Here is a 27,441-nt window from a genome sequence, read left to right on the forward strand (position 1 = left end):
GAAATAATCACAACAAACAATCCTGAAATAGACTAATTTTTATACTTCTATTCTTCAAATAATCCAAGAACTTCCAGGCACCTAAACGGCCTCTGGATTCCTGCTGAAAGTTGCCCCCTCCCCATGAAATCTAAAAGGGCACTGCTGCTTTCTGTGAGTTCCTTTTTAACCATCCTATACAATTATATAACAGGGTTATCATTATTTATTGTATTTGCTAGTATGGTTCAAAAACACGATGGAAAAGTTTCTGATTTCTATTAAATTCTATGGCATTGTCACAAGGAGAGAGACTTGCCATGCATAACCATCTAGCTGACCTGGTTTTTGATTTGCCTATCTGAATGTACTGTGCTCATCATCGGGATAACAGAGTGCCTTACACGTTTTGAAATTTGTATTACCATTTTCCTTGTGTAATCCCACTTGCATGAGCAAAATAAGATTTTTTTTTAAGGTTGGGCAAATCAAGGTGGATTTCCACCATGATTCCAAGAGGCACATGTTCAACCTGGGAGTTGTGGTTTTGATGCAATCCAGGATCGGGCCCCAAACACTCAGGTCCTAGAACTGTTTGCAACAGCTCAGGCGTTATTGTGCTAACAGAAAGGTTTCCTCTCCAATTTCCCTTCAAAATAAATACAAACAAACGCTGGCATTGGGCACAGGCCAGAGGGGGGAAGTTTCAGGGCTCCCCAATGCAAAATTGCAAACAACTGAAAAGGGGGATGATATGGAAACACCGGCTGGACTTGAATTATAGGGGGCGCAGCCGGTGCCCCTCATCTTTGTGACCCACTCTCCCCTTTTGCAAATAGTTTAATCCTCCATCACCCCCTCGGCCCCTCCTGCCCAGCGCAGACGGCTTAACCCTCTCAACGGTCCTAACCCACCCCCCTTCAGAATTCAATCCCACTCCTCGCCCCTCCCTGGTGCACGTGGTTTAAGCCTCTGCTCCCCAGTGCAGGTGGGGCCTCGCGTTGCTTCCCTTGCAGCACTGGGGGGGCGGGGGGCTGTTGTCTCTCCCCCTTCCTGGGCTGGGAGGTGGGAAGCGCTCCGGCCCTTGCCCGTGCAGCGTTCACACGCGAGGGCCCAGCAGTAAGTCGGTCTAAGCCGAGGCGGGGCCTGCGGGCGCCTGGCCGGGGGGGGCGGCGCGGGGCCCCGAGCTCCTCCCCGCGGCAGGTCCCGGCGCCGCTTGGCATCGCTGGACCGGGAGGGACTGGGAGCGGCGCCCAGACAGCGATGTCCGCCCCCCGGAGGTACGTGGGCTGCGCACCCCGGCCCGGGCCCGCCTTGCTGCGGGGAGAGGGGGCAGCGGCCCCCGCCATTCCGCCGGCCCTTGAGAAGCGGCTGGACAAGAGGCTGTTCCAGACCCACCCAAACACCTCGGTGGGCTCCTGCCTGCGGGCCCTGGACGCGTCTGAGCCCCCCCGCCGGCATTAGAGTCCCCGCCCTGCCAGGCCCCGGGGGCTGCTTCACACCCCGCCCCCTCCCTCCCCCGCATCACAGGAGACGCTTCTTGGGCCTAAGTGCCTGGCTGTCACCTGGGAAACTCCTGTGCCTCCAGCAGAACAGTCTGAGCTGTGGGACCCCACTGGTGGGGTGGGAGGTTCCCAGGGCCGGCCTGCCCCGTAGGCAGCTGCTCCAGCCCCTGGTCCGGCTCTTCCCCAGGGACCCCACTCCCCTCAACCCTGCACTCACCGCGTGGGCAGTAGAGCCACCCACTCCGCTGGCTCCCAGCCCCGCCGCCCACGAGTGCTGGGGGGGGTTCCCCTTGAGCCAGGAGCAGAACAGGCTGGGGCCCCACATCTCTGTGGGGGCCGGGGGCCAGCTACTTCCTGTGGGAAGTGGAGTGACCCGGCCCCAGCCTGCTCTGCTCCCCTGGCTCCCAGCTGTGCCCCCTGCGAGTTCTGGGGGGTTCCCCCCAAGCTGGGGAGCAGAGCAGGCTGGGGCCCCACGCCTCTGTGGGGGCCGGGGGCCGGCTACTTCCTGTGGGAAGTGGAGTGACCCGGCCCCAGCCTGCTCTGCTCCCCTGGCTCCCAGCTGTGCCCCCTGCGAGTTCTGGGGGGGGGTTCCCCCCAAGCTGGGGAGCAGAGCAGGCTGGGGCCCCATGCCTCTGTGGGGGCTGGGGGCTGGCTACTTCCTGCGGGAAGTGGAGTGACCCGGCCCCAGCCTGCTTTGCTCCCCTGGCTCCCAGGCTTGGGAGGAGTGGGGAACTGTCCCCCAGCACTCGCCAGCCCCCAGCCGTCCCCTGCTCCAACTACAGCCCCACCCCCAGCATCAAAATAGCTAGGGATGGCCCTGGGTTTCCCCATTGTGCCCTGGAGAACCAGGAGACTGTTCTTGGCCCACAGCATGTGGAACTTCCAACCACTGGCCGGGCACCACCCCACTCTTTCACAACTTTGAACATAGTCAAAGACACAATTTCAGACACAATTTCTGTTCTAATCGCTGTGGACGCGTGTAGGATGACTTCTTCCTCCCCCCTGTTTTTTTTTGGGGGGGGGTTGTTTGTTTTGTTTTTTAAGTGAAGTCTTTATTTGCTTTTGCGTTTGTATTTTAGTTTTCATCTATTGTTTCCAGGCTAGGAAATTCTTTTTAAGGTGACTTGTTCAAGGACAGCTGGGAGCGACAGCATGGTTGGCTGATGATAAAGTGTTTGTCCTGATTAGTTTTGGAGCCAAAATGAGTTATTCAAATGATTTTGTTGTATGGATATTGCATATCCTACCTCAAAGGACAAGCTGCTGAGCCGATCAGCACTTAAAATTCCTGTGTCTGCTGAGGGCCTGAGCCAGTGCCCCTTGAAGTCAGTGGAGAGATTCCTATTGACTTCAGTGGGTGTTGGATTTGTTCCTGTCTGACTGGAGGTTGAAAATGAAAACTGGACGCCCATTTCAGAACCAGTGTAAATGCAACCAGGGCTTTGTCTCCACTAGAAAAAGAAAAGTGCATTTTTAACCCATGTTAAGCTAACCTGTGTTTAAAGTCTTGGTGAAGACAAGGGTGTCGTAGTTTTAACTCATGTTAGCTAGTCAAGGTAAACTTGAATTTCCTAATCTTGAAGCAATAGATTAAAAATAAAATATAAAACTAATGCTAAGCAGCCAAATAAAGGCATCATTAAGGTGAAAGTCCCTGTGCCTTATCTCCATTGGGATTATACAGTGAGATGGCCAGCTCGATGCGAAAACACACCTTTTTTGCAGTGAAGACAAAGCTTGAGTGAGGGTCTGCAATGGATGACTTGCCCATGTGGTCTAGTCTACTTAGCTAAACTCTTTCTCTGGTTCTTAGCCAGTTGCATTCTATCCCAGGGGTTCTCAAATGTTATTGCACTGTGACCTTCTTCTGACAACAAAAATTACTACATGACCCCGGGAAGGGGGACCGAAGCCTGAGCCCACCCAAGCCCCGCTGCATCTGACAAAGTGGCTATTCACCCACGACAGCTCATGCTCCAATACATCTGTTAGTCTATAAGGTGCCTGTGACGAAGTGGGACTGGTCTTATTGGGGGCTGGGTACAGATCCTAAGTTTCTAGCAGCAAAAGGCCATGCAGCCAAATGCCTGACGTTCTGTCACCTAGCAACTGATGGCCGGGCCCCTCCCTGCAAAGGTGCTGGCTAAAGGTGTTGGAGACAAAGGGGTCAGGTGACCTCCTGGCCCGGGAAAGAAGCTGAGCAGAGAGGAGGGGCCGGAGGGGGTTGGGCAGACTGGAGTTGGCTGGGGAAAGAGGGGAAGCAGGGAGAGAGGGTCTGATCCCCGAGGGGGGCTGTGAGGCCCCAAGATGGACCTAACCGGGGGGATCCGGTTATCTGTGCCTGCAAGACCTGTGTTGGACTGTGTTCCTGTCGTCTAAATAAACCTTCTGCTTTACTGGCTGGCTGAGAGTCCTGGTGAATCGGCAGGGAGCCCGGGGGTGCAGGGCCTGACTCCCCTACACTCCGTGACAGTGCCACAGGACTAATTGCTGCCTTCCCAGATCCAGACTAACACAGCTCCCCTTCTGATACTTGACAAGAATACAAGAGACCAGTGAATCAGCTACAAGTCACGTGTCCCTGTAATTTATTGCACTGTGGAATTTTAGATGCTCCATGTCAGTGTTTTTCCAGTGGGCAGCCAGTAACTTGATCTCTCTTATCCGGACTGAGGTTTTAGTTATTCCATTCTGCTGGATAATTAGATTTTGCACCCCCTGGTCGGTGGTTATAATTATGTAGCAGACCAAGTGTTTTGGGGGAGGATCATTTTTATAAATAATTATTTGAAAGATCCCACATATTCAATGTTTGCTCTCTCTAACTTTTACTGATGCTCATTTGCCCTGTCTTTTAGCAAGAAAGGGCTTTTGTTCTCTAAGTTTGATGATTACAAAGTGTTCCACTGTCTTGTCATTTGGGGCAAGTCACTGCACCTCTCTGTGTCTCCGTTTTCCCACTTGCAAACCTGGAATGCTTCTTGTCTTAACAGGAGGATTGAGAGGCTTAATTACTCTTTGTAATTTGAGACAGTCAGGTAGAAAGTGCTATTGAAGTGCAATGAAGTATTTTAACAGATAGCATAAGGGAGAATTAGAAGCTAGCAGTGTGTCTTGATAGGGAGGGGAGTGTTCGTCTAGCAGCTCACACATCAGATGCTGTTTCTTGGTTGTATGGAAGAGGTGTCTGGACGAATGTAAGCATGAAGCGATTCATGGCGCTGCTTAGTAAGAATGAAAACAAGGACCCTCCACAGGCCAAGCTGCTGGATCTAGCAGGACAACTCTGTGGTGATGTTCAGAGCGTGTCTCCCAGCCTGGAGAAGCTGGTTGAGGCAATGATGGGGTGCAAGCTTCAGGAGTATTTCCTCACCAACATCAGTGTAGTCCGAGCCTGTGTGCTTGTCCTTATCCACAGGGGACAGCATGACACAGCCTGCAGACTCCTGGAGGTAGGAATGTGCAATTAGTGGTTACTTCAGTGGAAATACAGAGATGGCGAAGAAGTGGTGTTAGACAAGCTCTGATAACATACATATCAGGAGTCAGAACATCCCTGTTGAGGTACCTGAGGAGTTTGGGGGAGGGGTACACAGTGCTGAGCTCTGTAGGGAAATCATGGACAAAACATCTCTTGGTAAAAGAGAGCATTTTTTGGAATGTGAAAGACTCCAGGGACCACAGAAGCCCAATTCCCATTGGAATTGGGATCCTTCTTGTGCTTAAAGCTCACCGTCCTTAAGTGTCTTGCTGGATCAGGTCCTAAGTGCTCAACTCCTTGTAGGATGAAGCCCATGGGTGGGATGGTGTGAGGAAGCTTGGGCTGCTAGTGATCGTGCTGTGTGTGTTCTGTGGAGAGAAGAGACTTCAGTTTCCAGAGCTGTTGGCTTTGGACCATGCACCAGGTCCAAATTCGCTGTTTTTTTAAAAAAAGGCACAGGTGCATAATGAGCTCTTTTCTTGCACGGGGTGCCCTGGGCAGGTTTGAGAAGTAATAGTGGGCCATGCAAGAGACTCATACTTTTGGGGAAGGCTACCAACTCAGCAGATCCAGCGTGAATCCCTTTCAGTACTTTCAGGGTGCTGAGGGGTTTTATCCCCTCTGTAAAAGACATTGGTTGACTGTCTGGAGAGGATGTGCTCAGCCCTTGCTATTGTCTTAGTGTTGCAGGGTGAAAGAGAAGGAGGAGCTGGTGCAACTTTGGAATGAGATCCACTACCACAAAGACATGGAGAAACACCACACAGATTCCCTGACATCGGTGCAGAAGTTCCGGTGCAGGAAGAGGTACCTTGGCAGGGGGATGATCTGGTGCTCTTCCTTTACTGTAATTTGGGGGTGTGTTGGATGGAAACTAAAAGGCTGTATTCACATCCTAAGATGGACCTTTCTTGGGGAACAGGTTTCACCGTTAACTTGAAACTTTGGCCTACTCCTATTGCAATCAATGGCAAAACTTCCATTGAGTTTAATGGTGCAGTTTTGGGACCTTGGTGATTATACTTTCTTTTCTGCACAGGAATCCTCCACCAGTTTCCCTCTGTCCTGAAGGCACAACTAATCGAAACCATCCAGAAAAAGTGCGCCAAACACTGCAAAGATTTGCTGCAAATGTGACAATGTATCCAAACAAGAATCAGCGGGTATGGATGCTATATGCTATAATGTTACTCGGGCTGATGCTGATCTTTGCCTTGCACAGGAACAGCAGCAGCTACTGTGATCAAGGCGACAAATGTTTCCGATCTAATCCCTTGTTTCAGTCAGGTTTCGGACTGCAGTTTCTCATCTTTGATCATTGCCCAAAGGGGTGTGCGTTCTAATATTTTTTTAAGCTTAAGCAAAAGAAATTCAGTCGTTCTGTGGAGCAAAGAAATGGGAGAAAATGTCTTCCTTGTTATAATAGTGTTCTAACAGCTCTAGTGTTGAAATGGCTGGGTGAAATTTGGCAGGGAAATAGCTCTCCCTGAGAAGCACCATAGGTGTTCTGGTGCTAACTGGTTTTGATTTGACTGAGTTATAACCCATTTAAAAGTGCACTGTGTTTTCTTGCTAGGCTTGTAAAGTTTGCAGCCAAAATAGTCAGCCCTGTGCATATGTGTATGTAGCTTAGCTGGACAGAGACAAATGTTGTGAAAGTGGCCTCTGAATGAGCCAGGACTTGGCAGGAATCCTTGTCTGATTCAGAGTCCTGTGGCATGTTATAGACTAACAGACGTATTGGAGCATGAGCTTTCGTGGGTGAATACCCACTTCATCGGATGCATGCATGCACCCAGAAAAGCTCATGCTCCAATACATCTGTTAGTCTATAAGGTGCCACAGGACTCTCTGCTGCTTTTACAGATGCAGACTAACATGGCTACCCCTCTGATACTTGTAAAAACTGCAGCGCTCCTAAAATTTTCACTCAAGGGGCTCCCTTCTTCAAGCCCCTATGGTGTATGGGGAACAGGTTATTCTGGACATGTTTAGCTTAGTTCTGCATTGTGAAATATGTTTTTAATATACATTTTCATTAAAACAGCAGCAACTTACAAAATCTGTGTTAAGAGAATGCTAAGGTTGCTCAGTTAAGCGCTTAGAAGTCAGGAAATGACAGTGGAAAGTAGCACACTAGACCATAACTTTCTCCTGTTTGTGTGGGCATTATGCTACATGATCTTGTAATTTATCAAGTAGTTTAATAAAATAGATAATTTTTCTACAACCTTAGATATGTGCATGTGTGCTTGTAGACGGGCTGACTCACCCCTGCAGCGCCTCCTGCTGGTGACTCCGGGAATTAGCTCTTTTCCGGCGCTGGAGCGCCCTCTGCAGGCTGGTGATCCACCTGTCCTCTGGCCCCCGTGTCCCTCCCTAGACCCGGTGCCCTTTCACATGGGGTGCTGCCCCTGGCAGTAACCCCTTTCTCTCTGGGTCTCCCCTCCTTGGGGAACCCCCACCCTCTATCCCCACCTTGCCTCAGTATTGACTACTGCCAGTCATTGTCTAGCCCCACACTCTGGGGCAGACTGCAGTATCAGTCTACTCATCACAGGCAAAGGGGTTTGGACCTGCTGCCTTGGCCTACCCCTGGGCTGCCCTCTGCAACCCCCAGTACCTGTTGGCCCACTGCTAGGCCGCAGCCTGGGGCTTTCTAGGCTGGAGCTCCCCAGCTCCTCAGCCTTTCCCCAGCCCTGCTTCAATCAGGTATCCAGTCTCAAGCTCCCTGCAGCTAGGCCCTTCTCTCTCTGAAGGCCAAGAGAGACTGTCTTGGCTTCTAGCTTCCCTGGCCTTCTTATAAGGCCCTGTTCAATTTGGGGCGTGGCCTCACCTGCAGCCACTCCCTCAATCAGCTCAGCCTAGAGCAGCAGCTATCAAGCCCTGCCAGGCTGCTTTTAAACCCCTCAGGGCAGGAGCAGGGTTCCACTCTGCTACAGTGCTACTTCGAGTCTCTTAAAGTTATTTTATGCAATGCACACAACAAGCCATTCTTACACACTATTCCACTGATTAAATACAACAACCTAGAGTAACAGTGAAACTTGATAGCATGTATAAGACCCCCAAGTTTGTGACTAAATTAGCTTTGTAGTTAACTTCCTTGAATTACACACAAGGAAGGTTGCACTTCTCATTGAACATACATGTATGTTGACTACATTATTGCACTACTTACTTGAGAAAGAGGAAAATTATATAAATAGCCAAAATCAATGAAGACAGACTATATTATCATTATGATAATGAAACTAAGTTTAAAAGTATGAAAATATATTGCAAGATGCTACACATCTAACAGAGAAAAGATTGTTATACTGTATTTCAGAAATCTATGCTCATTTAACGAAAGATCATAGTAATGAATATATACAAGGGAGAAGAGTAAAGGTTACATGTGCAATGGCATTTCTGGACTTCTGATTGCTTAAATCAAATGTTCTCTTAATGTAGATTTTTTATGTAATACACAAGAGATTTTAAAGACCTGTCATAGATTATTTTTTAAGGCCAGAATGGACCATTATGAGAGTTTAGTCTCCATAAGGCAGGCTATAGAATTTCACCCAGTGGTTCCTGCGTTGAGCCCAATAATTTGTGTTCCAATGGTAAATTACCTTCAGCTAATGGAAATAAGCACCTTTTTGAAAGTGGTTATTTATAGCCATTAAATTACAAATAAGGCAAAACCCATTGGGATTCTTGGGGTTCCCTTTCTCTCATAGGATGTCAAGGGAGAATTAGCTTTTTCTACTCTCTTCCTCTTCATGAGCTGATCAATCAGTGGGAGCTGTGCATGTTCTCCGGGGACCTGCATGTGGGTATGGAAGCTCATATTGTCTGATTGCTTTTGGAAACTGGAGGGACGGGCATGGTTATATGGATGTGGTTTATTCTTTTTCCCTGATTACCTGGATTTGCAGGACACTTTGGCTCAGGATACGAACTTGAAGCCAATTCAGGTCTATAACTGGTTTGCCAATTACCGTCGTCGTCAAGGAGCCCAGCTCAGGCGGCTGGAAGAGCTCATCAGTTCAACCGATGAGGAGCCTTCAACTCGCCAAGCAAAACATCAGTATGATAGTGCAGGTTGGTCTCCTCCCAGTGGGCTTGGGCTGTGGTCCAGGCAAATGAAAGCTTGTTTTAGGATCACCTCTTGATAAACAGAGGGGCAGTATTAGCTATTAGTATTAGGGGCAGTATTAGGTATTAGTATTCCTTGGGATCAGTAACTCAGCATTACTGAATCAAGCAGACATGGCAGGATTATGCTCTGGTACACAGGCCTCCTCTTTGCACCGTTAGAATCATAAAATATCAGGGTTGGAAGAGACCTCAGGAGGTATCTAGTCCAATCCCCTGCCCAAAGCAGGACCAACACCAACTAAATCATCCCAGCCAGGGCTTTGTCAAGCTGGGCCTTAAAAACCTCTAAGGATGGAGCTCTCGGGTCCTGCTCCCAAGAGGTCAAGGAGCAAGGCTGAAAATCTAGACCACTCGACTTGACCCGGGTTATTTTTACCCCGTATCTCTTTGCTCAGGTTGCAGGCCCTCCAGCCACTTACACTTACTCCTTAGCTGCTCCTCTGGCCAAGGCCCTTCAGCTGTTTGCTGTTCACCTTACTCGGCTGCTGGCTTTTAAATATTTAACCCCCCCTTGGTTCTCATCGGCCGGGTGCTGCTTGCCCTGGCACTGGCTCGGCAATCCCTCAGCAGGCACTCACCTCCTGGCTGTGTGTCACTCCAGGGCACACACACCCTCCTGCTAGGAGAGAGTATCAGTCCTTCAGAAACACGGACTTTTTCACTTTCTTTTGTCCTTACTTGCTCCTCCTTGTCTTTCGCACCTCTCCCTTCCTTTCCCCTGCCTTCTCACTGGCTCCTTCCAGTCCCACCCCATGTAGTCCACTGGTCCTGCAGCTTCTCCCCCTTCTCTGGAATTGGACACATTCATTCATGTCTCCAGAGCTGAGAAGGGAAGTTGGATGGAAGCGGGTGGGGAGAGAAGCAGCCAGTTGTGCAGCAGCTAGGTGCTAGCTAATTACTGTGGCTGGCCATAATTGCAGGTGTGGGATTGTGGTGCATCTTTCACGCAGCCTCTGATGAGGGAGGCTGGGGTTTGTGGGCTGAGCCTTGTTCTCTGCAGCTCTCTTAACATTGGCATTTACTTCAGCAGGTGTCAGAGCTTCTATGAGCAGGGACCCTGGAGGTGGCTGTATTGAGGCCAGTTCAGAAAGCATCAGTCACCAGGCAGATTTAGAGCTTGAAAGTTTCGTGCTTAGAGAAGGACAGCTAGGGTCCCTGGAAGCCATTCTTCCCCACAGGTAACGGGAGCGGAGGACACAAGTGAGAATGGAGATCTGTGCTCAGTCCTTTCCCTGGTCTCCAGGCTCCCTGCCTTTGAGTACGGCTTAGGGAGCTGTGTGATGATACTTCCCACACCAGGGGCCTGATTCTCCCAGTGCCCTGGCCTTGTATTGATGTCTTCAGCTGTGCACGTAATGTGTGAAATGCTACGTAATTGCACTTATTGTGTGCAGCATAAGTGGCTCCACATGGTGCAGGGCAAAGGAGAATCAGGCCCCCAGTCTTGTACGAGAAGGGATAAATCTATCCCACCCCGGTCTGAACTGGGTTCAGGGTCTGAACTGCTTGCCCAGCTTGTTTCTAACAGTGGATGACACCTGTCATGAGTGTGATGGGCCCGTTCTCAATCCTGACAACTGGGTTTATGGAGCCTGTGAATCATCCTGAAATAGCTTTTGAAGATGCACAGCATCAGGCCAAGATGGCAGCCCCTGAACTCCAGCTGCGCTGTCTGTCTCTTTTCTGTGCCAGGATTTCTGACTGTACCAGATACTTCATGGTTGCAGGTTTTCCCTGGCAGGTTTTGCAGCTCATGAGATGCAAAAAATGCCCTGGTACCAGCATGATGTTACATAGCAGTAGATGTCACAGAGCAAATACCATGAAGTTGTTTTTGTTTACTGACCTGAAGGACAAAATAGAAGCCGCAACCTCCTAGCCCAGTCCTTCCCCTCCATTCCTACCATTTGTGTAATAATGACATTATCAAATACTAGGTAATTAATTCTCACAGAAGTCCTAGTAGGTAGGTAAGCATTATTATTCCCATTTTATGGATGAGGATACTGAGGCATGGAAAGGTTGTGATTTGCCAAGGGCACAGAGGGAGTCAGTGTGAGGGTTGGGAGTAGAACTCAAACCCTCTCATTCCCAGTCCCCTGCTGAAACCTCTTGACACGTTTCCTGTCTTCCCCAGTTGGCCTGGTGCCTGCAGCTCATGCCAGGACTAGCATTTCAAATATTCCATGCTGGGTGATTTGGGATTGCCCAGGCCTGGGGATTGTAATAGACACAATGGGGCAGGGCTGCAGGCTGAGTTCTGGGAGTCACATGGTCTTAAATAGCAACTAAAGGTCAAGAAGGATCACAGAGGAGCCACTGGTGACATTATGGCTGTGTAGAGGAGCAGATTCACCCCTGCGGCACCTCTTGCTGGTGACTTCTGGGAATTAGCTCATTCCAGCTCCGGAGCTCCCTCTGCAGGCCAGTGATCCACCTGTCCTCTGGCCCCCATGTCCCTCCCTGGACCCAGTGCCCTTTTACCTGGAATGCTGCCTCTTGGCAGAACCCCCTCAGTCTTAGGGTCTCCCCTTCCCAGGGAACCCCCACCCACTATTCCCACTTCACCTCAGTATAAAGCTACTGCCAGTCATCATCTAGCTCCCATGCCCTGGGGCAGACTGCAGTATCAGCCACTCATCACCGGCAAGGAGGGTTTGGACCTGCTGCCTTTGCCTACCCCTACGCTGTCCTCTGCAACCCCCGGTACCTGTTGGCCCAATGCTGGGCCGCAGCCTGGGGCTTTCCAGGCTGGAGCTCCTCAGCCTTTCCCCAGCCCTGCTCCACTCAGGTACTCTGCTCAAGTCCCTGCAGACAAGCCCATCTCTCTCTACAGCCAGAGAGAAACTCCTCCTCCTGGCTTCCAGCCTCTTTATACAGGCCAGCTGTGGCCTGATTGGGGCGTGGCCCAGCTGCAGCCACTTGCCAATCAGCCCAGCTTAGTAGCTGCTTTCTCCAGCCACATCCCCCTCCCAGGGCTGTTTTTAACCCTTCAGGGCAGGAGTGGGGATCCACCCCACTACAGGCTGGGTTTGAATCCATATGTTCTGTTTCTAGACTGGATCATATGTATTTTTAAGATATGTTCTGCAGTTGGGGGAAATGTACGGTAAATGTCTCCTTGTTGCAATATGTGACTTGGGTACATAAGCAATGTCAAGAAGCTGCATGCCATCCCTCCTTATCATACTCCTGGCTGTGGTAACTCTTGCTGATTGCAAGGACTCCTAGACATGAGGACAGGGTTAGTTTCCACTTCTCCTATCCCTGCTGCTACTGCTGCACATTGACTTATTACCTGCCTCAGTTTCTCCCAGGAGGATCCTGAAATTGGCACAAGATGTAGACTTTTCAAAAGTGACGCAGGCATTTGGGGACCTGAGTCTCATTAAAAGCCAGGGGGACTTGGGGCTCCTTTGTCACTTTGGTGTTACCCATGGAGACTGGAAGCCACAGAGGATTGGTCCTGCTTTGAGCAGGGGGTTGGACTGGATGACCTCCTGAGGTCCCTTCCAAGCCTGATATTCTATGATTCTATGGTTGTCCTTAATTGTTATGGGCTAGACCGCTAATCAGTGGACACCTGGCCCAATGGTAAGAGGGGAATACATTTGTGCTTGGTGGGCCACTGTAACTCCAGCTAATCTTTGCCTCAGAGGAAAAGCTCCAGTTCCTTCCACCTGATAATAACTACAGTAATTAATAATAATATCGCACTAAACTCTTTCCATCCGAGGATCTCAGATATTAATGAAAGGAGCCTCTCAAACACCCTGTAAGGCATGTCAATGGCATTGTCCCCTCTTTACAGATGAGAAAAATGAGGCCTAGAAAGGGACATGACTTACCCAAGGTCACATGCTGTCAGTGCCTGGAATGGACTTCAAACCACATGCTCTCACTACCAGATCACGCTCTATCCCTTATTGGTTGGTGACAATTGCAGGGGCAGATCTACAGGTCAACCGAGGGAGCCTCAGTCTGTTTCTGGTGCTCACCCTGACTGGACTTGGCCTGAAAGCTCATTAGAACAACTCCAGTAGATTTCCTGCATCTGTTTATAGTCTATCTTAAACCCCTGGACTGTATCCAAATCCGGCTTTGTGATTTGCAGGGCCCAGGGCTGCGAGGAAGGAGTGTGGGAGAGGAATTGGACTATCTGGTCGTGCTGCTGGGTGGGAAGAGTTGCGTCCAGCAAGTAAACTGTGGCTCCGTGTGGGGCCCCAGGCCATTGCTTGTTCAGACCAACCTTGCTGTGTCTTCCTTGCTCCTCTGGTTGGAGTGAGTGAAATCTGGCGCAGCTCATGATTCCTGCCGAGCAAAACTCCCTAGTGATGGGCATTTGAAACAGAAAAGCCCACTCGCCCTCATGGAGCAAGAAAACCTGGATTTTCCAGACAGCTCTCACTGCAGGATCTGTTTAATCAAACCATTCTAATAAGGGTGGGAAGGTGGTGTGGGTTTACGTAGAGCTCACCAGTAGGTGCACAGAACCTTCTCCTGCAAATGTCCCTCCAGACCTGCTGCTGGGAGGCTAAAGTAAATGGTGGATGGTGCATGATTGCAGAAGGAACACCCAGGAGGTCCCAGATTCTCATGTGTGCTAACTTGTTCTGATGGTTTTTCCAGTTCCCCTCAGGCTGTGCTTGACAAATCCCAGTGCCCACCTGTTTCCACATCCCATCTGGAGGAAATCCAGGCCTTGGGACACAGCCAGGTAAGAGAATGCACTCAGCCTATAAAGGAAGAGACATCTGGAGTGTAATCCTCTCCAGATGGAGATGGGAGATGTGAAGTGGAAAGTAGGGGGCTTCTTTAAGGAGCATCATGATGGGACAGGTAACAACAGCATATCCCATTGCTGACGTTATTAGGATGTGCTGAAAAGATGCACACACGTTTTATTTCCAGGCTCTTCCACCAGAGGTAGGCCCCCTCGCCCGACCAACATTTTCAAATGTGGCTGCCTAAAATTAGTCCCAACATTGGCGTAAGCACATAACTTCGTGCTCTGATTCTGTTAGGTGCTGAGCACTCCTAATTCCCATTCATTTCAGAAGAGCTCAGAAAGATGCAGTGCATGTTGGGTGCTGGGCTCTTTTGAAAGCGGATGCTGAACTCTGTACAGGAGCTGAGCTCTTCTGAAAATCCAGCCTTCCTTGTAAGGCAGCCACCTAGCTATTCCAGCCACAGTCTTTTACAAGGTGGCATTATCTTTAGGAGATTGAGCATTGAATGTCTACGGTTTAATTTCCACTGGCTTTCTCCCTCAGTACAGGTGGGATTTATCTCTTGTGAAAGAAATGTTTTTAGCTCCTCCCTCAGCCATGACATCATGTCCCGTCTTATAAAAGAAAGTGAAGATATTGGTTCATTTTGGAGCGTTTCTTTTTGAGAGCTGTGAGGCAGGTTTGATTAGTGTTCCCCTTTCTCCATTACTATTATCTTGATTCCTGTGTCCCTTAAAGGTCTTGGATCCTATGTAAGGCAGGCTAGCCTGGCTCTGACATTCATGCACATTGACTTGGCTATTTGGGGCCACTGCCTGTAATCTCAGGATATTTACAGTGTGATAAGATTTCTTCCTAGGTAGAATATAGACTCCGTCAGTGCTGTCCTTTGCTTACTGGCTTTTGCATGCTCAGAGGCAAATCTTTGAAATGGGAATTGCTGGTAAGCGATTTGGGTCTCTGACTGAGAAGCCTGGTATGGGGAATCCCAGCCGTCTGTTGCTCAGTCCCATTATTTGGTCACAGAGGCCAGTAGGCATTCAGGAAGGATTAGCTCCTGGTGGCATATTAAAGATGTCGATTCATGTCCTAGCAATTCTTCTCCTTTTAATGCTCAGAGACACCCCTCTGCCCCAAGGTCTCCAAACCCAATCTAGGCAAGTTGTCAGAGGCCAATTCCCCGGGCAGTGTCCACCAAGTACTAGAGAGGGATTTTTTTTCGCATAAATTGCTTCTCCAAAATTCAACGTGTCACTGTAGCTGCTGATCCTGCAGCCCGTATTCTTATAACACATAGTTTAACTCACTGTTTATGCACACTGTAGGTGGTCTGCACAGAACTGTGTATAGCTAACCACCCTAGACTGTGCATGCTTAAACCGTATGCCCCTTCTAACAGCAGCTGTATGGTTTGAATTAGGGACGTAAACTATGAAATGGGTAGATGGTTAACCGATAAGTATTTGTCTCACCGTTCATATATTGCAGTTAACGTTGGGGTGGGGGTGTCACATGATGGGATGGGGCTGCAGAAGCGGAACTTTCCCAGCCTCTGAGCTTGAATGTTACTATGACAACTTGGTTGTCACCGGCCAGGAAGGGAAGGGAGGGGACGCATGAGGCTCCGCCCAAGCTGTTGGTGGGACCCAATGTGTGAGCGTGTGACTCTGCCAGCCCCCTCCCCTGTGGGGAGAATCCCTGTGATGGGGGACAGGGAGAAGCCTCTTTCCTGAGGCAACAACCGGCCGGGGAGAAGGGGCACCTGCTGCAGGGGGTCCGCCTCATGGTGCCACAGCCTGTCCCTGCCCCCCAACCGCACAGTTCAGATGGCTGCAGCCCGTGCCCCTCAGGAACCTCTGTGTGCTCAGCAAGGGTGTGTCTGGGCACCCAGCCCCACCGTCCCCTTGGCCTCCCGTGGTTGCCGTACAGGCTGGGGATCACTGCCTCCATTTGCATGCCGCCTCCTCCTGGCCTGTTTGCCATGTATCTGCAGAGGCTTTCAAGGGACCCAGTCAGGTCAAAAATACTATATATTGAAAGCACAGATCTTCACTTGGGTGCCAGTACTAGACCAGTGCGGCCTCTAAAAAGTGACAAAGATAATATATATGTGGGGTAGATTGTGAACTTGTTAACGATTAAATGGTTAACCGATATAATTTTAATAGTTTAACTAGGTACTTTTAAAAATGATATTTACACCCCTAGTTTGAATCTATTCTCCCAGTGTCATTAGCATTTTAGATATGACATTCATTACAAAATGTTTCTTACTGTCCCTGAAAAGGCAGCAAAGAGTCTTGTGGCACCTTATAGACTAACAGACGTTTTGCAGCATGAGTTTTCGTGGGTGAATACCCACTTTGTCGGATGCATGTAGTGGAAATTTCCAGGGGCAGGTATATATAAGCAAGCAAGAAGCAAGCTAGAGAGAACAAGGTTAGATCAATCAGGGAGGATGAGGCCCTGTTCTAGCAGTTGAGTGAAAATCAAGGGAGGAGAAACTGGTTCTGTAGTTGGCAAGCCATTCACAGTCTTTGTTTAATCCTGAGCTGATGGTGTCAAATTTGCAGATGAACTGAAGCTCAGCAGTTTCTCTTTGAAGTCTGGTCCTGAAGTTTTTTTGCTGTAGGATGGCCACCTTACGATCTGCTATTGTGTGGCCAGGGAGGTTGAAGTGTTCTCCTAAAGGTTTTTGTATATTGCCATTCCTGATATCTGATTTGTGTCCATTTATCCTTTTCCTTAGAGACTGTCCAGTTTGGCCACTGTACATAGCAGAGGGGCATTGCTGGCATATGATGGCGTATATTACATTGGTGGACGTGCAGGTGAATGAACCGGTGATGGTGTGGCTGATCTGGTTAGGTCCTGTGATGGTGTCGCTGGTGTAGATATGTGGGCAGAGTTGGCATCGAGGTTTTTTGGATGGATTGGTTCCTGAGTTAGAGTTACTATGGTGCAGTGTGCAGTTACTGGTGAGAATATGCTTCAGGTTGGCAGGTTGTCTGTGGGCGAGGACTGGTGTAGTAATGACGAAGCCAAGTCAGTCAGTCTGTTCCCGTGGAGCGCCCCCAACGGGGCTGTCCACGTCTATTTATTATAGTTGGTTACATAAATCATTCTATTATACGCATGTACAAACTCAAGCCAACGGCTCGCCCCCTCTCCTGATAGGTGCTTTATGCACTGTGTACTCCAGAGATACACTCCCAGTCAGCGCTTAATCAGTGTGTCTCCTGACAGGAGTGTGGGGGGGTGGTGGGAACTGCTTCAGCCGCTCTAAATATTGGGGGCGGCATTCCTACCCCCTTAGTGTTTAAGAAGTATAACGTTCCTACATCCCCTCCTTTTCTGTTTTGTCGACCCGTGCTTGGTCCGCATGTTTCAGGATTTTATAGGCATACATGACGGCCTGGGGTGTAGGCAGGGGTTTGCGCCAACGGGGTGTAAAACACAGCCCAATTATGTTAGGAATACACTGAGCTAAGCAACATAACCCAATCAAGCAGGCGGTAACAATCAAAACATATTGCAGAACAGTTCGGACCCATCCCATGGATGGCAGCCACGCCCAAAGGTTATCCCACCATGATGGGTTCTTGTCCTGCTGAATGTGTTGTGCCAATTCTTGGAGGTTATCTATGTGTGCCTGAATCCGTTTAGAATTGTCTGTCAGATTAAAACAACACATGTCATATACCTCTTCACAACCCACATGGCTAAGCAATAGCAGATAATCAATTGCCGCTCGATTATCCAATATGGCATCGCGAAGCTCCTCCTGTTCTTGATTCAGTAAGGCTAAGGCGGCAGACGTATAATTAATATTTTTCGCTAGGGCACATGCCAATCGACTAAGCTGTTGGTGATTGGCTACTCCTAACGCAGGGAGACCCACCAAGGAAACGGCCAGAGAAACGTACTCGGCCTGACTAAAAAGGCTGACATGGGCATTACAATCTGACCTCATGGGGGTTGAGCTTCGCCGGCGTCGGGTACGGGTCTCATTAATGTGGGAATCAGTCAACATTGACCTCGTGGGGAGTATCAATGTGAGCCTACTTAGGCAACATTGAGCTTCTGAAATATTGGCCGGAATATAATTAAAGGTCCTCTGACCACATGTAAAAAACCAACCCTCCGGTAACGCGATGTGCCCGTAATTGCTGGACACATTATGAAAGTGTGTACAATTCCATCCTGGGGTACCCACCCGCAAACATCCTTTTGGGGGCTTGTGACATGTACAATTAACCATCCGTGCACAGGTCAAATTGGCATGATTGGCTACCCATGGGGTGAAAAGGGACAAGGCACCCGCGGGTTTCACATAAGTGGCTTGGCCCCACAGGCTCATAAAAGAATATCGAATCTCAGTGGCATTCATAAAATTTAACATCCCCAATGTCTCTGCAGCATCGCCTGGTGCCTTACATACTGGGACCAGGCAGGTGCCCAACAGGCCATGCATCTCAGGGGCCTGCTGTAAACAAAAGGAAGATTGATTGGCAAGGATCGCAAGTCAAGCCCATATATTATAACGCATATGGCTATGCAATTTGGGTTCGGCCCCAACCGATAACACGCAAAAACAACACAACAATATGGTAAAAGAATTAGCGGTCAAACAGGCAAAAATAGCTGCAGTAAAACTTTCGGGGGTAGGCTCGGCCTTGTCATTCTCCAGCGTTTGCCGAGCCTGCTGCGTCAGTCGCTTCACCTGCCCCCAGGTAACCCTCGGTGCCGTCGTTGTAGCTCGGCACGCTGGAAAGGTCTCGGTTAGGTTCAGGTTGAAATTGGGTATCGGGTTCTTGAGGCCTTGATGCCACGTCATCGTGCCACGGTCGCACGTTTTTGGCAGGGACCCACAACGGACCTGTAGGAGTAAGCACAGCGGCATGCCCCCGTCCCCAGGTTATCAATGGAACGGGGCCATGCCAATTAGGGTCTGGGCTCTGCCTATATTTGACAGATGGGCGTGGGAGTGGGGTTTCCGTCTTAAAATGTCGTTCAGTGGCTGTAAAATTCTGAAAAATATTTAAAGTATTTAAGGTAAACAATACTATCGCCAATTGATTTTGCTTGGCGCCCAGGGTTGGCCCATCATCTCCCACTGTTTTATTTTGCTTTTTCAGGTACTCTTTAAGTGTACGATTGGTCCGTTCCACAATGGCTTGACCTGTGGAGTTATATGGAATGCCAAAAACGTGGTTAATTTGCCACTGCGTGCAAAAATCCGCAAATTTGTGAGAATTGTAGGCGGGGCCATTATCGGTTTTTATCTGTCGGGGGCGGCCCATAACGGCCACCGCAGCAAGAACATGATTAATCACGTGTTTGGCCTGTTTGCCCCGTTGGGGGGTGGCCCAAATGTAATGAGAGTAGGTATCAATGGTAACATGTAAATATTTCCAGGGAAAAAAAGGGGGGTAAAGCGTGACATCCATTTGCCAAATTTGATTGGATTGAAAGCCGCGGGGATTAACACCCAATTCGGGATAATGATGAAGACTGGCACAATGATTACAGGTTTGAACAATACGTTGGGCCTGATTTAAAGGGATCATAAAATGCTTCGCCAAAGATTTGGCATTTTGATGAAAAAAGGCATGACTATCAATGGGATCCGAAAAAACGGGAGTTAACTGGAGAGGGGAGGGACTGAGTTTCGCCACTGAGTCGGCGACCCGGTTACCCTCCACTAAAAATCCAGGGAGTGGCTGGTGACTGCGTATATGGGCAATATACAACAACTGACAACGACTACAAAGAGCCAATTGCAGGGTTATAAATAAGGCCATGAGGTCGCTATCAATAGCGGGGGTAACATAGGCCCCAGGCAGGTGTCGCACAAGGTCGTGCACATAAAGGCTGTCCGTAATAATATTAACGGGGACATCCGGAAAGGTGCGAAGCGCAAGGATCACAGCGGCTACTTCGGCACGCTGCGCGGACACTTGGGGTAAAGTATATTTCGTTCTCCATTTCCCCATGTCCTGCCAGGCTAGTACCCCATAGGTTGCCCCACCGTCTGTAAACACCGTCGTGGCATCCTGAAGGGGTTGGGAGGCCAGAACAGGGCGAAGGGAAAGGGAAATATGAAGGGAGACGGTAAACCGGGGGTCTTTGGGCCCATGGTACTGAAGCACCCCCACGAAGCCCCCAAGGGCCATTTGTAATGAGGGCGTTAAGGCAATATACTGCTCCATTTCCTTTAAAGGGAGTGGTATCGTGATGGTTTCGGGGTCTTGACCAAACAAGACCAAACAGCGAAAGCGCCCCTTGGTGATAATATTCGCAATTTGGTCCCAATAGGGGGATAACGTCTTCGGTGGGGTGTGAGCCAACGTTACCCATTCCAAAATATGAACCTTCCCGGTGGCTCGATTCAATTGATAAATAGTGGCAGTGGGCTGGCTCAAGGTCGGCATGATGGCATACTGGGGCACTTGGCCAAAAACTTGTCTATCAACCCACACAGAAGCAAGGCGTCGATTAAGTTCTTTCAATGCTTGCTCGGCGGGCGGTGTCAGCGATATCAGATCGCTAGGCTGCCGGCCCAGGGACAACAAGGAAAACAATGGGGACAGCAAAGAAGTGGGGATATTATAATATGGACGGATCCAATTAATGGCACCAAGGAGTTGTTGCAACTTCACATAGGTGCATGGGTTTGGAATACACAATTCGGGCAACACCGGAGTAGCATAGGTTTGCAACATCTTGTGCCCCAAATATAAAAATGGTGGCACCCGCTGGACCTTTTCTGGTGCAACACAAAGACCATATCTAGATAGCGCGGCTTGCAAATCGGCCTCCCAGTCCGGAGGAATGCATGGAGCTGCAACAAGAATATCATCCATGTAATGATAAACAATAGCCTCGGGGTGAAGCAGGCGAAAAGGACACAAAGCCTGTTGCACATAATATTGACATAAGGTAGGGCTATTTAACATGCCCTGGGGTAAAACTTTCCATTGATAACGTTGGGTAGGTTGGGAATTATTCAGGACCGGTAAAGTAAAGGCAAACCACTCCCTATCTTTGGGACAAAGAGGGATTGTAAAAAAACAATCTTTAAGGTCTATTATCATAAGCTGATAATCATATGGAATAAGATTGGGATTTGGAGTTCCACACTGCTGGGGTCCCATGGGTTGAATGCAGGCATTAATCGCTCTAAAATCATGGAGCATTCGCCATTTACCAGATTTTGTCTTTATAACAAAAACTGGCGAATTCCAGGGGCTAGTGGATTTTTCCACACGGCCCGCCTGGTATTGTTCCTCACATAAGTGACACAATGCAAAAAGCTTCTCCTGGGGCAGTGGCCACTGTTCCACCCACACAGGGGTACTGGTTAGCCATACGAGGGGAAGGGCAGTAAACCCAGTCATAGATGGTATCCAAAAAGAACAGAATGGGTTAACTGAAAAAATCTAAAAGTAAACACCAGCTTCAGTCAAGGACACCTCCAACTACTCAAACTTGGCGAACAGCCAAGAGAAAGGGAGGGCTTGGCGAACAGCCAAAAACAAGGGGGCTTGGCGGACAGCCAAAAAAAACAGCACTGAGTGCGACAGGACTCGGCCAGGCACTAGCAAAATGCGTTAGCCAAAAAAAAAAAAAAATGGCAATAAACTCAATCATTAATAGTAAGATGTGATCCAAATTTGCTTAACAAATCTCTTCCCCATAGGGACACAGCAATATCCATAATATAGGGCTTAAGGAGAATCTCCTTTCCCCCTTCTTGTGGAGTTATGGCAATCCATCGGGTGCTTTGTTGAGCAGCCTGCAATCCGCCCACTCCCCAAATGGCTGGCACTTCGGATTTGTCCCAGGTGGACGGCCACCGCCGAGCGGAGATGACTGTAACGTCAGCTCCAGTATCCACCAGCCCCTCAAGGGGGATACCGTTGCAGTAATAGGTACGCTTAAACTTTGCTCGTCCTATTGCTTGAGTAATCGCTGCCACCTGAGGATGGGCCTTCGCTAAGGTGGACCCGAAACCCCCAGCGTCCCGGGTCACATCTGTTCCCCCTGCGGGCAAACAGAAGGGAAGGATCACCATCTGGGCCCATGAATCCCCTCTATGCAGCTGTTTTGGCATATGAGCCCAAATTTGAACATAAATACTTCCCATATAATCACTATCTATTACCCCGGGGACTATCTGAATGCCATATTTTCCGGCATGGGAATGAGAGAGGATTAGCCCCATCGTGCCCGGGGGCAGGGGCCCCGAAAGTTGGGTAAGAACCGCCACCACCTCCCCGGGGAAAGTGAGCTCCTTATCTTCCTGCAACAACAAATCAATTCCCGCACTCCCTAGGGTGGCCGCCGGGGTGTCATAGGCGGTACCTCCTCCCACCTTTGGGCCGGGGCTGGGGGAGCGCCCGTTGCCCTGTTTCCCGGAGGCTGGGCATTGGGCGGGGGATTGCTGTGGCATTGGTTCGCCCAGTGGTAACCCTTCTTACATCGGCGACAAATAGACCTTGGCCTATTGGACTGCTGTTGCGTCCCGGTATTGCCCCCCCCCCCAGGGGCCCGACACTCCCTCTTAAAGTGGCCTGGTTTCCCACAATTAAAACACTTTCCCTGGGGTTTGGACCCGCTCTGCATGGCTGCTGCCAGCAAATTCATCGGATGCACTTGAGTGCCCACATCTGTGCACGCTTTTAGCATTTCTGCCAGAGAGTACTCCGGTTTGGTCACAATGGACTGTAACACCTTGCGGCAGTCCGCATTAGCATTCTCAAAAGCAAGTTTCCTCATTAATTCCCACTGGGCATCAGGATTATCTACCTGCCTCTGGATAGCCTCCTGTAGTCTGTTAATAAAGTCCACATACGACTCTTGAGGGCTCTGGCGGGTGACGGTAAAGGACCGGGAGGGTTTCCCCGTCACCGGTACTCTAAACAGGGCTTTTAAAACACAGCGCCCCACAACCTGGAGCGTAACGAGAGGGATGTTTGCAGCCTGCTCTCGTATGCCGGCAAACTGTCCGGCTCCATACAACTGCTCGGGAGTATAGGCCCCCCCCCCCCCCGAGGCCCGTGCCTGTTGTAATGCTTCCTGTTGAAATTCACTATCCCAAATAACATACTGCGCGGGGCTTAAAAGCATCCTACAAAAATCCTTCCAATCTTGGGGGAGCATGCTATATCTGTTTGCAACCCCTTCTAACATGCCTCGGGTAAAGGTGGATTTCAATCCAGACTCTGTAACTGCTCGTCTCGCCTCTCGGAGAACAGAATAGGGGAGGGCTGTAATCTCCATTTCAACTTCCCCCTCTGCGTTGCCAGGGCGATGTGTCACTGGGAACGCAGCCAACTGCTCTGTTATCTCTTGGCCTGTCAACTCCCCTTTCTTCCTCTCCCTCTGTATCATTGCCTGAAAAGGGGACAGCCGATAATTCGGCTGTGAAGAGCCATCCGTACCCGGACATGCATCATGGCATTCAGGTACCGCCTCCGGCGGCTTGGGGGGCAAGATCCGAGGGTAAGGAGGGGGGGCCGAAGGCGCCGGGGCGAGAAGGCTAGCCCTGGAGGACACTCCAATCCCGATTGTCTCCAGAGCCTCCTTGCATCGCTGCCAAAGCAGGAGTCATTGCACCGCAGCTCGAGGCTCTGCATGCAGTGTCGTCCCTATCTTTATCCAATCATCTACCGACAGTGACCCGTAATCCGGGTACCAAGGACATTGGCAATTAATTTCAGTTAATAACTGTTCTAACTGACTCAGAGAGGCTGGCCTGCCAGCCTGTTTTATGATAGCTTGCAACTCTTTCGCATGAACTTTCTGCCGAGCTGACAAATCTCCACCCATACTCACGGAATGAAGCTTTTCTAGCGAAGGTCGGTGCACCGGGGGCTGTTCCAGCCGGTGAGCAGGGGGTATCACGTCGGGGTCACCAGATGTAGTAATGACGAAGCCAAGTCAGTCAGTCTGTTCCCGTGGAGCGCCCCCAACGGGGCTGTCCACGTCTGTTTATTATAGTTGGTTACATAAATCATTCTATTATACGCATGTACAAACTCAAGCCAACGGCTCGCCCCCTCTCCTGTTAGGTGCTTTATGCACTGTGTACTCCAGAGATACACTCCCAGTCAGCGCTTAATCAGTGTGTCTCCTGACCGGAGTGTGGGGGGGTGGTGGGAACTACTTCAGCCGCTCTAAATATTGGGGGCGGCATTCCTACCCCCTTAGTGTTTAAGAAGTATAACGTTCCTACAGACTGGCCTGCCACCCAAGGCCTGTGAAAGTGTGGGGTCATTGTCCAGGATGGGTTGTAGATCCCTGATGATGCGTTGGAAGGGTTTTAGCTGGGGACTGTATGTGATGGCCAGTGGCGTCCTGTTGGTTTCTTTCTTGGGTTTGTCTTGCAGTAGGAGGCTTCTGGGTACACGTCTGGCTCTGTTGATCTGTTTCCTTATTTCCTTGTGTGGGTATTGTAGATTTGAGAATGCTTGATGGAGATTTTGTAGGTGTTGGTCTCTGTCTGAGGGGTTAGAGCAGATGCTGTTGTACCTCAGTGCTTGGCTGTAGACAATGGATCGTGTGGTGTGCCCGGGATGGAAGCTGGAGGCATGAAGGTAGGCATAGCAGTCGGTAGATTTTCGGTATAGGGTGATGTTAATGTGACCATCACTTATGTGCACCGTGGTGTCTAGGAAGTGGACCTCCCGTGTAGATTGGTCCAGGCTGAGGTTGATGGTGGGGTGGAAGCTGTTGAAATCGTGGTGGAATTTTTCCAGAGTCTCCTTCCCATGGTTCCAGATGATGAAGATGGCCTCAATGTGGCATAGGTAGAGAAGGGGCGTGAGTGGATGAGAGCTGAGGAAGCGTTGTTCCAGGTCAGCCATAAAAATGCTGGCATATTGTGGGGCTATGTGGGTGCCCATAACGGTGCCACTGATCTGGAGATATATCTTGTCATCAAATTTGAAATAGTTGTGTGTGAGGATAAAGGCACAGAGCTCAGCAACCAGTTGTGCTGTGGCATCATCAGGGATACTGTTCCTGACAGCTTGTATTCCATCAGTGTGTGGGATGTTTGTGTAGAGAGCCTCCACATTCATGGTGGCTAGGATGGTGTTTTCTGGAAGGTCACCAATGCATTGTAGTTTCCTCAGGAAATCAGTGGTGTCACGGAGATAGCTCGGAGTGCTTGTGGCGTAGGGTCTGAGCAGAGAGTCCACATATCCAGACAGTCCTTCAGTGAGAGTGCCAATGCCCGAGATGATGGGGCATCCAGGATTTCCGGGTTTGTGGATATTGGGTAGTAGATAGAATAATCCTGGTTGGGACTCTAAGAAAAGAGATTTCCCTGAAAAGGAATTTCCCCCCATAACAGCTATCTTATAGAAGCAGAAAGCAATGCTGCAACAGGAAATAGTAAACAAAATCCAGTGTGCTGAGAGTTGTGGTGACACATTTCTGAATTGGATGATGATAAACAGCACAACCTAAGAAATTTCCATCTGACATCCATCTTGAACTACCTGTCACGTTTATTTCTTGGCCTCAGATTTACTGGCATAAAGAGCACTTAGTGTCAGTTTCTGTTTTTCTTCTACTGATATAATCTGCTGGAACAAATGTTTTGAAAAGATATTTTAAAATATCTGTTAACCCTTTGTGGGAGGCAGCTGCAGCTCTGAAGACAGTAACAGAAACACCCTTTGACCTCTAAGAGCGTCAGGATGAAGATCTTTCTCTTGGAAAATGACCTTTTTACAGCCATAACATGAACCAGATGAGTAGGAAAGCTTTGGACATTGATGATGAATGAGCTTTTCCTAAGATTTCCAGGGCTCTGTCTCTCTGTTACTAGAGCTTTCACATTTCTCCCATCTGCTAGGGAGACAGCCACATTGTGGGTAAACAGTGTTTCCCTTTCACTCTCTCACTCTGTGTGATGACTTTCCCTGTCAGTACTCAGGAAGTGGAACAAGAATTCCTCTTGCTTTCAGCCCCCCCACATATGTGCTCTCCTATCTCTGCTCAAGAAGGAAAACAGGAGCTCCTCCACAGATGGTAATTGCATCCTGATAGGAAGTGTACAATGAAGCTTGTGATTCTTTATTTTGTCTTTCAGGTGCTGGAGAATCCACTAGTCGATCCCATGACCGACAACAGATTGTGGGCAGCATGGCTACTCTTGGAATTCTCAGCCGGTGGTCGAATGTAACTCGTATAGCGAGACTTTGTTTGGTGGTCTGCAGTCCTCCGCTGATTGCCTCTTTCTGGCCAAAAGAGGCAGTGAGATAACACAGTGCAGTTAACTGGGAAAGGAGACCTTTTCTAATTGTTACCAAGTTCATTTTGGCTACAGTTTTATCAAGAGTTTTAATAGTAACAAACAAAAGCAATGCTCCCTGAGGTTCTTGCAGCTCACAGGCTTTAACTGGGATAATGTGAAGCTGTGTAGCCTGTTGCAACTATTTAGTCACTGGTTCTATGTTCGGGTCACCCCGTATTCATAATGGATGTATCTGGACGAGATAGTTCTGGGTCCATCTATTGTTGTTGTTTAATGAAGTTGTGTAAAAAGCCCATTAATTCAAAGGGAGCAAAACCTCAGAAATGTCATCTACAGTGTGGATGCCCTGTGGGTTTGTTAGGGCTGGAGAATTTGGGACCCAGCTGAGCCTCGTTACAAAGCTGCCTCCTGCTGCCTCTGCAGTTCACCTCTGCTGTGAATTCTGGGGCACTCCAAATCCCATACTGCCACAGATCACACATTTTGGAGCACTTTAGAATTCATAGCACCCAACAAACCTTTATTATAGAGGATGAGATGGGGAAAGTCAGATTGTCAGGGCCCAGTAGCAGGTGGACTATTAATTCCCCATGAAGGTCAGAGGAGTGGAGAGGGTGGGGATATCTGAACCCTTTCAATTCACACTGAGAATTCCCAACTCCAGCTGGACAGGAGCTCTGCAACTGGTCCTAATGGTTGCCTTTCCCACAGTCTGCAGAAGACTGAAACTGAAGGCCTGATTCTCTACTGCCTTGCTCTTACACCTGTACAAAGTGAATGTAGAACGCTGCCATTTTCATTGGGAAGCACATTACATTGACTTTGCATTTATTTTGTAGGTACAAATGACTGCTTGAGGTGCAGGGCAGTGGAGAAGCAGGCCCTGTATGTCCCCAAGTATCTTGCAAAGCAGCTTTTGGGTTGTGCAGTCCCAGATTCCGTCAGACTGCAGAAGTATGTGGTCTCTAATAGAAATTGGTAACTGTATTCAGCAGAAGTCTAATACCTGAATTTTGGGCAAATATCTGAGGCTCCTCACAGCTCTGATTGGAGGAGTACACTGCTAACAGTTCCTCTATCCAGATAAATTTTCCCAAACCAGCCTCCAAGCCATCTGCTTCTGCTCCCTCTCCATTGTGTTTTTTTGTTATATCACAGATCAGGAGCCCTACGCTTTTCCTTTTATCTCACCCTGGGGCTAGAAAATGGAAATTGTGAGAGAAATCGGGTGCGGGGGGGAGGTTTAATTTGCACCTAGGCTTAAAAACACTGAGGGGTAAATCATTGTTTAGCTTTTTAAGTATTTACCACAATTGTGTATTT

The 27,441-nt window shown here is 49.2% G+C and overlaps 1 protein-coding gene across 1 annotated transcript; it reads left to right on the forward strand.

The window, feature by feature from the left end:
* Positions 1 to 1,242: 1,242 nt before the first annotated feature.
* On the forward strand, positions 1,243 to 27,441 carry LOC123354627 (anomalous homeobox protein-like). The gene is made up of 8 exons (XM_044996740.1): positions 1,243 to 1,389; positions 4,589 to 4,939; positions 5,651 to 5,775; positions 6,008 to 6,131; positions 8,895 to 9,060; positions 10,145 to 10,295; positions 13,747 to 13,834; positions 25,954 to 27,441. Exons 1-8 carry the CDS (start codon positions 1,243 to 1,245, stop codon positions 26,044 to 26,046), a joined length of 1,245 nt encoding a protein of 414 aa, XP_044852675.1. The 3' UTR covers positions 26,047 to 27,441.

Source organism: Mauremys mutica, chromosome 22 (genome assembly GCF_020497125.1).
Source record: "Mauremys mutica isolate MM-2020 ecotype Southern chromosome 22, ASM2049712v1, whole genome shotgun sequence".
Classification (NCBI taxonomy): Eukaryota; Metazoa; Chordata; order Testudines; family Geoemydidae; genus Mauremys; species Mauremys mutica.

Coding starts and splice junctions, on each gene's coding strand:
- LOC123354627 (XM_044996740.1), top strand. CDS start 1,243: ATGTCCGCCCCCCGGAGGTACGTGGGCTGCGCACCCCGGCCCGGGCCC. Junction 1,390..4,588: donor AGACCCACCCAAACACCTCG/GTGGGCTCCTGC, acceptor GAGAATTAGAAG/CTAGCAGTGTGTCTTGATAG. Junction 9,061..10,144: donor ACATCAGTATGATAGTGCAG/GTTGGTCTCCTC, acceptor CATTTACTTCAG/CAGGTGTCAGAGCTTCTATG.